Source organism: Cibotium barometz, chromosome 3 (genome assembly GCF_041138505.1).
Source record: "Cibotium barometz isolate CiBa-2024 chromosome 3, ASM4113850v1, whole genome shotgun sequence".
Classification (NCBI taxonomy): Eukaryota; Viridiplantae; Streptophyta; class Polypodiopsida; order Cyatheales; family Cibotiaceae; genus Cibotium; species Cibotium barometz.
The window spans coordinates 10,815,993-10,829,642 of NC_141048.1; the positions used below are offsets into that span (position 1 = coordinate 10,815,993).

At 41.0% G+C, this 13,650-nt stretch overlaps 1 protein-coding gene across 2 annotated transcripts; it reads left to right on the top strand.

The window, feature by feature from the left end:
- The first annotated feature begins 438 nt into the window (after positions 1-438).
- LOC147639702 (uncharacterized) lies at positions 439-2,603 on the top strand. Of its 2 annotated transcripts, none has more exons than XM_086822396.1 (2): positions 439-1,011; positions 1,057-2,603. In XM_086822396.1, the coding sequence occupies exon 2, from the start codon at positions 1,150-1,152 to the stop codon at positions 2,110-2,112; it is 963 nt and encodes a 320-aa protein (XP_086678522.1). In that variant the 5' UTR covers positions 439-1,011; positions 1,057-1,149; the 3' UTR covers positions 2,113-2,603. The 2 variants fall into 2 exon arrangements, with proteins under 2 accessions (XP_086678522.1, XP_086678518.1); XM_086822392.1 differs by having other exon boundaries at positions 439-674; positions 1,150-2,603.
- The last annotated feature ends 11,047 nt before the right edge of the window (positions 2,604-13,650 follow it).

Sequence of the window (13,650 nt, forward strand, 5' to 3'; positions counted from 1 at the left end):
TGTGTGTAAGTGATAGAGAGAGGAAGAGGGTCATGTGCATGTGTATGTGTGTGTGTGAAAGAGAGAGAGAGAGAGAGATGGTTGTAGAGAGGGAATAGTTCTTTTCTGGAACCTTGGTAGGCAGCAGCAATGGGAGTGTTTTTGTGCTCGCTTGACTATGACAAGAGGTGCATGCTAATAATTGTAATTCAACGTGTACTCAAATCTGAAAAAAAACAAAGGTACAACCATGTGACAACTGGGATTCTATGGTCTGAATCAGGAACAAAAATTAGGAAAGGCCTAAAAAAGATATGGGCCATCGATGGAGTTGGATCGGACGATTCATATAGAAACTTCAGATGGGCCTTGATCCGTGTTTTGCTTGATAACCAATCGAAAGCCAGGGTTTTGGCAAGTGAAGGTTTATAACGAGGGGCCTTCAACTGAACCAGATTTGAATTGGTTTTCTTAAGCATTTTTTGGTTGTGCGAGGTCTGTGAGAGAGAGAGAGAGAGAGAGAGCGAGCTCAGCTTTCTTTCTGCGAACGTGCCCGCTCTTCCGCCATGGTTGCTGCGAAGGTTGCTTCTTCGAGGAAGACGATGAAGGGAAAGCTTGCTTCGACTGCTGTGAAGAAGAAGCCCGCCGCCCCCAATGGCCCCAAACAGGAGCCCCTACACCCCCCTTATCTTCAGGTTTCCATTCTTTCGTCGTTTTCTTACTGTGTTTTTCTTATGCAGTTAACGGATGAAAGGAGCGTTGTTCATTTAGATTTTCCCTCTCGCCATGGCTCTGTTTCCTGGATTCTTTTTAGCTTCTTACCTGCTTTAATTCCTTCATAAAGGCTGTGTACTGTCTCGGCCCTCTGCTTTTAGGGTAGTTTCTTCTTCTTAACTAACGTTTATTTCCTTCACTTAGGCTCAATACTGTCCTCACACTCTGCGTTTGGCGTTTTCTCTGGGCTATTTTTGCGTATTGCATCTTGTTAGGGTTATCCTGTGCTGAAGCTCCTTTCTCCATAGCTTTGTTTAGGTTTCTGATTCCAACTGGGTTGGGTTTCGCCATAGCTTTGTTTAGGTTTCTGATTCCAACTGGGTTGGGTTTCGCCATAGCTTTGTTTAGGTTTCTGATTCTTCTCTAGTTTTTCGTGGTTGGGTTTCGCTTGCGCAGATGGTTTCTGAGGCCATTGCTGCGCTGAAGGAGCGGACCGGATCAAGCCAGTATGCCATCGCCAAGTACTTAGTGCAGCAGTACCAGAGAAACCTTCCCGGCAATTTCAACAAGGTGCTGCTGGTCCAGTTGAAAAATCTGGTGAAGCAGGGAAAGCTGGTTAAGGTAAAGGCCTCTTACAAGCTCTCAGATGAATTGAAGAAGACTGTGACCAGGTCAGTGAAGGCAGCTTCCGAAGCGCGCAACTCGTCTCCGAAACCGGTCAAGTTCGCTCCAAAACCGCTCAAATCGGCTGCCAAACCGGCCAAGTCTACTTCCAAAGCGCCGAAATCAGCTGCCAAACTGGCTAAGTCAGCCCCCAAACTAGCTCCGATGCCTGTCGAATCAGCTGCCGCTAAGTCCAGGTCAGCAAAACGTCCCAGATCACGTGGGAGGCCGCCCAAGGCATTACCGAAATCGCCCGGTGCTGCAAGAACGAAGGTGAAGGCGCAGGCAGCTACGCTTAAGACTGCTTCAAAGTCACCCAAGAAGAAAGAAGAAGCGAAACCTGCGAAGTCGGCCAAGAAGTCCGAAATGAAGCCTGTGAAGTCGCCCAAGAAAGCCGAACCATCTGCTGTGTCTTCTCCAACCAGAGCCGCTGCGAAGGCTGCCAAGGCCGCGACGCCGAAAAACTCTCCTGCGCCCAAGAAAGCCGAAGCGAAGCCTGTGAAGGCTGAACCATCTTCTGTGTCTTCGCCAACCAGAGCCGCTACGAAGGCTGCCGCGGTAGCCAAGGCCACGACGCTCAAAAACTCTCCTGGGCCTGCTAAGCCTGCCCCCAAACCACCCGCTAAACCCGCCACCCCTTCTGCTAAACTCGCCAAAGCTGAACCTAAATTCCCTGCCAAGCCCTCTAAGTCTCCTGCTAAATCACCCAAGCTCAAGAGCCCCAAACGTCCTGCCAAGAAGACCAAGAAGGTGTAACTCTGCCCATCAAGGCTTACCTTAGTTCATCAATGTTAAGCTTAACCCACATTTATCTGCCAACTTTTCTGTAGTCAGAGCAGTAGAAAGCTAACTAAGTCTTTGCAGAGCAATCCTCTTCATAGCCATTACGGTACTTGCTGGAGTAATCTGAGCAGTATACAAGGGAACAGTGATTTGCTGGAGCAAGCAGTCTAGAGGGGCTAGTTTGTTGGTATGAATTTTCGGTCCTCACCCTATCCTTCAAATATATACAATTGTTTCTACCTTTCACGGCATTTTGGGCCACTGTACTATACAGACATGCCGGATGTAAGTAGCCTTTTGATGCGCACTCGCGAGTCCCTGTTTCTATCAGAGAATCGTCGATTTGTGCTAGCGGGTTCGTCCAGATTTGCTGCCAAATTGTACATGTGGTCTCACTGCAACACCAAATTGTACATGTGGTCTCCGTGCAACAGAAATACAAGAAACATCAACTATTGGTTCTACACACATATATATATATATATATACGTATATACACATATATGCGTGTATATATGTGTGTATAATATATGTAGGTTATATATATATATATATATGTGCGCGCGCGCAAATACAGTCTCTCTTCAATTAACTCTGTTTTGTGATGTGCGAATACGGATTCCCTTCAGTTAACTCCATAGTCACCAACAAACGAGAAACGGGAATGGGGAACGGGAACGGAGACGCTCGAGGAACGCATATGGGGGAACGGGTTTTTAGGGGTGAAAACAGCCATTTCTTGGACAAATCACTTTGGAAATGAGAAACTGTCATACAAACTGATGGGGTCTTGAAACGGAGAAACTGTCATACAAACTGATGGGGTCTTGAAACGGAGAAACAGGGTTCTAGGGGACTGAAATGGCCGTTTCTTGTGATTGTGATTAACTCTTTGTTTTGGGTTCTTCCTAATATTAGTTATCAACTTGGGTTTCATTTCAGTCGGTGATGTTCTTTTAGTGGGTGTGAGTTCTTCAAGTTGAGAGTGAGTTTTTCTCATTCTATTCTAACCTATATATATATATATTCTCACGCGAGCGCGCGCACACATATAAACTAGTACTCAACTTGTGCCTTGTGTAGAGGGGAGAAAATATAAAAAAAATCACATCTCATGCATCTTTCGTACTTCTTCTACGATTGCCATGTGTTAGGGTTGGAGCATCCACCATGTGGCAAGAGGGGGGAATTAGCGTGTGTAAGAAGTACGAGTCCTCAACTTGTGTGTTGCTACAGCACAAAAAACAAAACGTTCATTCCTTAGCTTTCACGTGGTTGCACTCTTCCCTTGTCTTGCCACGTGTCCCCCTCTCTCCTCGATGTTTAATAGATAATATAGAATATAGATATAGAAATCATGGACGTATTCGTAGAATGAATGTTCCTACACATACGTGTATCTCTCTCTATGGTACTCACATGTACGTATCCCTCTCTCTCTCTCTCTCTCTCTCTCTCTCTCTATATATATATATATATATATATATATATATATATATATATATATATATATATACGTGCATGCATGCATGCACATATTCACTTCATGTGGAGTATTTTCTCTTTTGTTTTTTTATTTTCGTAATAGAAGATATATTACCAAAAATTACTTTACAATTGGCTACATGGGCGCCAGGTGGTGTAATAGCTTTCTCTCACTAATTACTCCAAACCACAGGTGTAGCTCGGAGTACCCTCATCCAATATATAGTTGTGTCATTCTCCACCAAATGAGCTGACTGCAAGGAAGAGACTTGCTACAATAGTAGCTCTTTTATACGACCTATGTGAGTTGTAATACCCACTTTTGTATCAAATATGAAGGCATTCCTAGTTAACCATATATGCCACAAACCTGTCCACCTGAAAAAATGAAAGAAAACTGAATGTTCAGGGTTATCTGGCCCATTTGAAATCTTGCCAAAAATCAAGTCTTTAACCTTTACGGACTTGTCTGTCAATGGAATCCATACGCAAGAAAGGGAATCCCACACTTCTTTGCCACCGAACATGAAATGAAAGATGTGGGCATGTTTCCAAGCATGTAGTACAAAACACACAATTACCAGAAGCAATTTGTCGCTTTCACAACTCGTCCCCCAATGGTATGCCTCCAACTAGCATGCACTATAGGAACACCTTCCCTTGATTTGGAATCTTAGACCACCAGCCCTGTAAGATTACTTTCTTCCACCAGGCTCTACTTTTCTTGATGTTCCATATCTTATTAGCCTTCTCAGTGATCCAGTGCTTATCTTCCACCATCATATGGTACACTTGATTTGTTGTACGTTGGACAATGTCCTGAGGCTTTCTAAATGCCCAATCTAATCGAGGTGGCTGGCGTGCAAGGCAAGGTCGTTGCTTTGTTTGGTGTGGAGAGCAGGGTTGTGTGTAGGGCGTTCTAGGTCTTTCGTGTTGTGTGCAAGGTTACATTGCTGCTCGCGCAGGGCGAGAAGGCATCGAGGTGGGCCGTGTGTAGGCATTCGATGTTTTCGTGCAGCAGGGCAAGAACTTCGGTGGCACCACGACAGGCGTGACCATAGGGTGATACAACCGAGACAGTCATGAGTGCAAGAATGTGATACCCGTGGCTTGCGTTGCTACTATGACACAAATTGTCCCCCTTGTACACTATTGCCACGTGGCTAGATAGGAGATGGCTAGAGAGAGTGACACATGGGAAAAAAACCTTTGCATAAAGATAGGTGCCTTTTCCCATGGCATTCTGGCTCTGCTGCCCACATGTTGTCAAGGTTGCTTGTTGTGCTTGCCTTGCCGCTTGCTATGCTGGCCCTCCATGGTTGGTCGACTAGCTGTCAAGGCCTTATGATGGGTAGGCTGATTGGGCCACTAGTCCACCCGGGCCTAGCCGACTGAGGCAACAATTGGCAAGAGCCTTAACCCTTTTGGGGTGGCCCATAAGGCTACCCCTTTTACCTACCTGCCTACATACCCTAAACCAGGTATGTTACAAGACCTAAACCCCTAACCAACTGACATGGAACACATCACGCATAGTCCAACTAGGAGGTAGCTTTAGCTTCATAGAAACCTAAATAATCTTCTTTAGAATGGGAAAGGGTCCAAAACTCTGAAATGATAGCTTTGGTCATCACTTGCCCACCTGTTTCAACCTTTGCTTCATTATCATGAGATATACCCAATCTTCTTCCGAGAAGATCTCATATGTCCTTGTTGGTTTGTCGAGTATAGGCCTCTTGTGCTTTAGCCAACCGGTCTTTTACAGACTCCAAAAAATCTCTTGGTAAGGCTTTGTCAACATGTTAGCTTCAGGCACCGACGATGACATCCTAGTTAAAAAAGGTTGGAACAGTCTTCCAAATGCTGCCTCATATGAAGTCCCTAAAGAAAAAGAGTCATTCAATACAGCTTGAACAAAGGCAAAAACTGTTGCCACTTACCTTGTTGGTCGTGAACATAGCACTTCAACATGTCAATTGATTGTAAATCTCCATCTGGCCATCCATTTGTGGGTGGAATGCACTGGAAAAATTTAACTTAGTTCCAAAGTTATCAAATAATGCCCTCCAAAAATGACTGGTAAACTTGGCATCTTGATTTGACACAATGGTCTTAGGTATGCCACTGGTGGGATACTAGTGCTAGATAAACAACCTAGCAACATCTTCAGTACTAATGTTAGCCCTATAAGAAACAAGCATAATAAATGTGCTAAAACAATTACAAACATTGTGTATTACGCTTACCTAGACTGTAAGAACCCTGTTCCCACCGAGCAACGGGTTCAGGGTACTGGCAGCGGAAGTAACGCTTCTCGCGCGGGACAGGGGTCCCACACTCGGGGCCTCGCCCACGGATATCCGGATAAGAGACTAATCCGTCGGTTATTCCAAAACCGAACCCGGAAAAACTTCCTTTACCGGAAAGCACGGGCGATTCCACCAGGATAACTTTTTACTCTAACGTAGTCAAGATCATTTCTGATCGAGATGATCCAATTACATCTATAAGATACTTAGTCAGTTCAAGGAAGAAACTTGCACTTCGATCATTGGGATCAACGCTTTTTTCCCCATTCAAGAGGCACAGCCGTTGATTCCTATCCATAGAACAGTTACTGTCCGGGATTTATTTTTTTTTTCTATCGTAAAAACAAAAGTTTGAGTCTCGATTTACAGATCCATCAATCCAGCCTAACCCCATCCAATCCCATGGGTTAGCCAACCGCCCAACCACTGTAGTGATGGGATCCAATTAAAAATTTGGTTAGGTTTTGTCCCGGGTACCAAGGAAAAGAGTTCCAAGGCCCCCTAGCCGGATGTTCATGCAAAATAAAACTAGTCACACCACTCACACACCCAATATGAAATTGCCTTTTTCAACCAGATTCAACCAGTTTAAAACAATCCTTTAATAAAACCATAGTATCATTGATCACCATCTTCCAATTTATCCAATTGATTCTTAATTTCCCATCATTCCTTCATCAGAGTATCTATGGCATCATTGGCAACTAGAACGCTCAGGAGCCGTTTCGATAGTTCCTAGCCCATAATACTTGGCAATATAATCACTTAACATGATGGACTCTCGTTGAAGATCAGCAAGATCAACCAACAGATCCATATAAGGAGCCATGGACTCATCCATTGAAGACCAGCAAGGTCAATCAACCAGATCCATGCTCGATTTCAGAAAACAACTCCAACTCTGTTCCAATATCTTCCTCGACGCACGCGTGGGTATCCTAGGCGACCCAGAGCCCGAGCACCGTATGGTCAGCACCCTCTAGGATCCTTCGCAGGTAACCTAGCGCTTCACGCATAGGCCGCTTCCTTGGCCCCTCATCCACCGTACCGGAAGCTCACCATTTTAATCGCACCGAGGCTGGTCAAGACCTCGGCCGACCTTGCTACGCGAGACGTCCTTCATTGACTCCCCGTCAGCAGTTGCAACTTTCTCATCACGACCTTAATCACAAGACGGTCAAAATGCTCCCCCCAGCATTCTTGACATAAAACAATCATTTACAGACAGCATTTACAAACAGTTTACAATACAATTTCTATTTTAACTTTCATTTTTCCACATTATTCCTCCTCAATCTACATTACTTATTCCATATTCCATTTATATGTATACTCATCCCATCACATCATTTCCATCTCATCACTTCAGATTCCCTCACATCACAATCGTATATTCACATCCATACATCCACAACTATATGCATACATTCACATCTACATGCATACATCTACATCCCTATGCATACATCCACATCCACATTCACATTCACCTCCATACATCTACATCTACATGCATACATCCACTCCACATTCACATCCACATCTATACATCTACATCTACATGCATATATCCACCTCTACATCCACATCTACGTCTATACACCTACATCTACATGCATACATCCATATCTCCATTTTCATCTATATCTATACATCTACATCTACATGCATCCATCCACCTCCACATCCACATCTACATCTATACATCTACATCTACATGTATACATCCACATCTCCATTCACATCTACATCTATACCTGTACATCTACATGCATCCATCCACATCTCCATTTACATCCTCATCTACACATCTATTTCTACATGCATACATCCACGTTCCATGCATACATCCACCTCCACATTCACACTCACATCCATACATCTACATCTACAAGCAACATCCACATCTCCATGCATAATAAAATTCTTTTAATTAATCTAGGATGATAGTTCCTAGAATATGGTAGGAATTCCTCTTTTTATACTTTGAATGAATTTATTTTATGCGTAATTTCTATAAAAATTTTGCCATAGCTCCGCTACTATGACTGATAAATCTCAATTTTTTTTCTAAGAGATAAAGCTCATTATTAAAGAAATAATTAGAATGGTCTCTAATTGGATCATCAATCCATAATGGTCTCTAATTGGATCATTAAGAAAACAATTAGAATGGTCTCTAATTGGGTCATCAATCCATAATGGATTGAATCATCAATGTGCATAAACTAAAAGCATAGCAAAAAGCCATTAATTTGGCCTCAAGCATAGCTTAATCTTGGATTAAGGAAAGGCTTTATGAAAAGCTTCATTTGGATTGAGAATGGTTCATGAGTATGACCATTTCTTGAGTGAGAGAGAGAAATTACATAAAAACCATTAGAATTTAAACATAAATGAAAATTAACTTCTATAGCATTTATTAAATTATGTAACTCTTCACTACTATTCACCAATTAACTTCAATAGCATTTAAAAAACCATACCAATTAAACTTCTCAAGCTTGAGAGGGGTTGAGAAGAGAGAATCATTGAGAAATTATAGAAAGATCAAAATTCAATATACTTACCTTATAATTTGCTTGATTCTTTATTCACGGTAGAGGCCCCCAACCAATCAATTGGTTTAGTATGTTGATGGAGCCACCAATGGGGATTGAAGAAAGAGAGAAGTATCAAAAACTAGTGAATTATTAAAGAATTCACAACTCTTGGCTTAGGTAGAGTAGAGTAACAATGCATAAGACACTCTATATTTTGGCTTAGGTGGAGTAGAGTAACAAGCATAAGACTCTATATATTTTGACTTAGGTGGAGTAGAGTAACAAAGCATAAGACTCTATCTAATTTGGCTTAGGTGGAGTAGAGTAACAAAGCATAAGACACTATATATTTTGGCTTAGGTGGAGTAGAGTGACAAAGCATAAGACACTATATTTTTTTCAACAAGGGGAGGCTTCTATTTATAGGAAAATTTGAGCTCCTAACCAAACAAACTGATTCTAGAATTTTCCAAGTCAGTTTGGTTGAATTTGGACTAGATTTGGACCTATTTTGGTTACTTTTTGATTCGGTTTGGTTTCATTTTGATTTGGTTTGGTTCAAGAGAGATGAGAGATGAGAGATAAAAATATCACATTATTTTTGAGTTTAAAACTCATTCAAGCATGTGAAATATGCACCTTCTTTAAAGAATTCCCCTTCCTTACATATGTGTCAAAATTTTATTGCTCATAGTTTTTTACTAATAAACCTTGTACATTTTCAACTCTTCATCTTATGTGAAATATGCACCTCCTTTAAAGAACTCCTCTTCCTTACATATGTGTCATAGTTTTTTTACTAATAAACCTTGTACATTTTCAACTCTTCATCTTATGTGAAATATGCACCTCCTTTAAAGAACTCCCCTTCCTTACATATGTGTTTATTTACTAATAAACCTTGTACATTTTCAACTCTTCATCTTATGTGAAATATGCACCTCCTTTAAAGAACTCCCCTTCCTTACATATGTGTTTATTTACTAATAAACCTTGTACATTTTTAACTCTTCATCTTATGTGAGCATTTACTCATTTTTGGATACCCAAAATATCTCATATTTTTAATATTGCTCATAGTTTTTTTACTAATAACTCTTCATCTTATGTGATCATTTACTCATTTTTGGGTATCTTCTTTTACAAATTGGATTTATCTCCTCCCTACACATGGATTGATGCTATTGGCCCATAGGAACCTTAATTGGACCATAATCTAAAAATTTCTGAAAATCTAGACCCTTAGACTAAGGTTCTTTATACTTATTTTCAATTAATTTCAATTGCACATTGGAAAATTCTTTTTGAATTTCTATTTCAGGGGAACTTATTTTAATAAGATGAGTTAATTTTCTATCCAAAAATATTCATAATCTGAATATTCTCTCTCTAGCATATTTTTCTCTCTCTAGGCTAAAACAGTTAGAACAAGGCCTTTATATTTCTGAAGAGGGATTGATTACAGGGGAAGATACTAGACATCAAAAAGGGGGTTGGGGGAGGAATCTTACATTCTACCCCACTTAAAAAATGCGAGATGTCCTCATCTCGCAAACTGGGATAATTTTACAAGATGCACGAATATGAGATTTAGAGAAAAATTTTAATCAAGATTAACCACCAAGAAAAGTCTTAAAGAGAGCAAGATTCAAAATAAGAACAAGATTTAAACTTTATTCATTCACGGAACTTATACAGTAAAGATAGAAGAACTCTTTACACTTCCATAAGCCCGTCCATCATATGGTCACAAAAGCAGTCCTCACAAGCTGCACAAGTATAGGGTAACTCATCTATGGGAATGATTCTGCTGGTTATTGCCGCACCTATCTCAGTGGTATGAGGTGATCTAACAAAAGGACCTCTGAGAGGCAAGCCAAAAACGGGATAAAGGCATATCTTCTCATGAGGAAGAAAACACGCCAGTAAGAAGACCCGCTCAGAAAACCCAAGATGCCTTGATCTCATGACGCAGTAGTATCGGGGACCCAAACCCAAAGCTTCAATAACCATGGCCAAGCGGACATTGTTACGAAAGTGCTGCTGACCCCAGGGTGTTACCCTAGTTATGTTTTGATAGGTCCGCCATTTGGTCTACGCTACAGAAGTTCCTAGGTGAGGAAAAAGTGAGCGCTCATACTGTTCTATAAAGTCTTTCTTCACAGACTCTCTTGCGTCTTGAAGGTGAGAAATCATCATGGATAAAACTAGTTCTTGTTGCCAAGCCATGAAGGAGATTAAGAAAGAAGGGAGATTGATGGGAGTAAGATTACTGTGAGCGACAAGTAAAAGTTACGACTTATATAAAGGAAGGAGCTAGCGTAACCTAGAAGCCAACGGTAACTTGCCACTGAAGTTTTACCGTCTTTCTATGATTTGAGTTTGACACATTTTTCTATAGAAGGCATTAAGAATTTTGAGATGAGGAGATAAAAGAACTTGTAGGCTAAGTCACCTACTTTCATTGAATTCAGATATAAGGATCACAATATCTGGGGGATAACTTCTTATACTCCCCAAGAGATAAAGAACTTCTTTTGGGCCGTACTCGAATGAAAACCAAAACCTTGGTATCCAAAACACCGATTCTCACTTCTAAACTCATTGTTCTAAATCCTTAAAACAGGCGTGACTCCTGAGAAGTATTCTAGGAAAAGGGTCTTCCTTTTTTAAACAGAAATTTTCTTTTATTTTAGAGAGGGAGTAATTATAAGATCAGAAAGGAAGATTCTTACTCCAGTATACCTCGAAGGTTGGGGAGGAATCTTACATTCTACCCCACTTAAAAAGTGTGAGATGTCCTCATCTCGCAAGGTAGAGGACAGCTCTTTTTCTTAAGATCCAATTTTATTCTGGGTTCCTTATATTCTGGTCAACCCAACAGAACACTGGGATAAATATCCCTTATATAGAACTCATCATTAAATAACAATTCATTCAGATCATATCATTCATATCTTTAACATGATAAAGGTCCATTAGACCGAAAAGTTTCCTTTGGAACATTCCTTCCCACGGAAATTTCAGTCAAGCAAGTTCTCAATTTGACATCCCTTAACTTGATCTACCGGTCAAGTATTAACAGTAGCAATCTGACAGCACAATCCACTAATCTCATAGTGATTTGCTGAATTCGTTATCATCATTCTAGTTATGAATATCATCACAGGGACTCGTCCCATTCCCCCTCATTGTGGTTTCATTATATTTCAACTAATTTTTAAAATTCAACATTTTTTTTTCAATCAGCATTTTCAATCAGAATCCAAATCAATTCATCAATTCTCAAACAGAATTAAAAATCATATCAATCACATTCGAAATCATCATCTGGATAGCATTAACGCTTATAATTTCAAGTCTTAGATTTACTCGTATATACTGTCAGTAAAGAGCTGCAGTATACTCTCGGTATATACGCGTAGTCACGGCCCTTGGAATTATAAGGTAAATACTATCATGTCTAGGCCTCAAGCAAGTCAGGGATTCTATATAATTGCGGTACTTCCATCTGAAGAACCGATTTCCAAATTATGAATTTCAGTTTGAATATCAATTTGTATGAATTATATCACACAATTATAACCTTTTGGTGTTTCTTGATAATTTTTTGACATATTTGTCTTCTCAGTTGATCTTTATTAACCAAATGCTCTGATACCAACTGTAAGAACCCTGTTCCCACCGAGCAACGGGTTCAGGGTACTGGCAGCGGAAGTAACGCTTCTCGCGCGGGACAGGGGTCCCACACTCGGGGCCTCGCCCACGGATATCCGGATAAGAGACTAATCCGTCGGTTATTCCAAAACTGAACCCGGAAAAACTTCCTTTACCGGAAAGCACGGGCGATTCCACCAGGATAACTTTTTACTCTAACGTAGTCAAGATCATTTCTGATCGAGATGATCCAATTACATCTATAAGATACTTAGTCAGTTCAAGGAAGAAACTTGCACTTCGATCATTGGGATCAACGCTTTTTTCCCCATTCAAGAGGCACAGCCGTTGATTCCTATCCATAGAACAGTTACTGTCCGGGATTTATTTTTTTTTTCTATCGTAAAAACAAAAGTTTGAGTCTCGATTTACAGATCCATCAGTCCAGCCTAACCCCATCCAATCCCATGGGTTAGCCAACCGCCCAACCACTGTAGTGATGGGATCCAATTAAAAATTTGGTTAGGTTTTGTCCCGGGTACCAAGGAAAAGAGTTCCAAGGCCCCCTAGCCGGATGTTCATGCAAAATAAAACTAGTCACACCACTCACACACCCAATATGAAATTACCTTTTTCAACCAGATTCAACCAGTTTAAAACAATCCTTTAATAAAACCATAGTATCATTGATCACCATCTTCCAATTTATCCAATTGATTCTTAATTTCCCATCATTCCTTCATCAGAGTATCTATGGCATCATTGGCAACTAGAACGCTCAGGAGCCGTTTCGATAGTTCCTAGCCCATAATACTTGGCAATATAATCACTTAACATGATGGACTCTCGTTGAAGATCAGCAAGATCAACCAACAGATCCATATAAGGAGCCATGGACTCATCCATTGAAGACCAGCAAGGTCAATCAACCAGATCCATGCTCGATTTCAGAAAACAACTCCAACTCTGTTCCAATATCTTCCTTGACGCACGCGTGGGTATCCTAGGCGACCCAGAGCCCGAGCACCGTATGGTCAGCACCCTCTAGGATCCTTCGCAGGTAACCTAGCGCTTCACGCATAGGCCGCTTCCTTGGCCCCTCATCCACCGTACCGGAAGCTCACCATTTTAATCGCACCGAGGCTGGTCAAGACCTCGGCCGACCTTGCTACGCGAGACGTCCTTCATTGACTCCCCGTCAGCAGTTGCAACTTTCTCATCACGACCTTAATCACAAGACGGTCAAAATGCTCCCCCCAGCATTCTTGACATAAAACAATCATTTACAGACAGCATTTACAAACAGTTTACAATACAATTTCTATTTTAACTTTCATTTTTCCACATTATCCCTCCTCAATCTACATTACTTATTCCATATTCCATTTATATGTATACTCATCCCATCACATCATTTCCATCTCATCACTTCAGATTCCCTCACATCACAATCGTATATTCACATCCATACATCCACAACTATATGCATACATTCACATCTACATGCATACATCTAC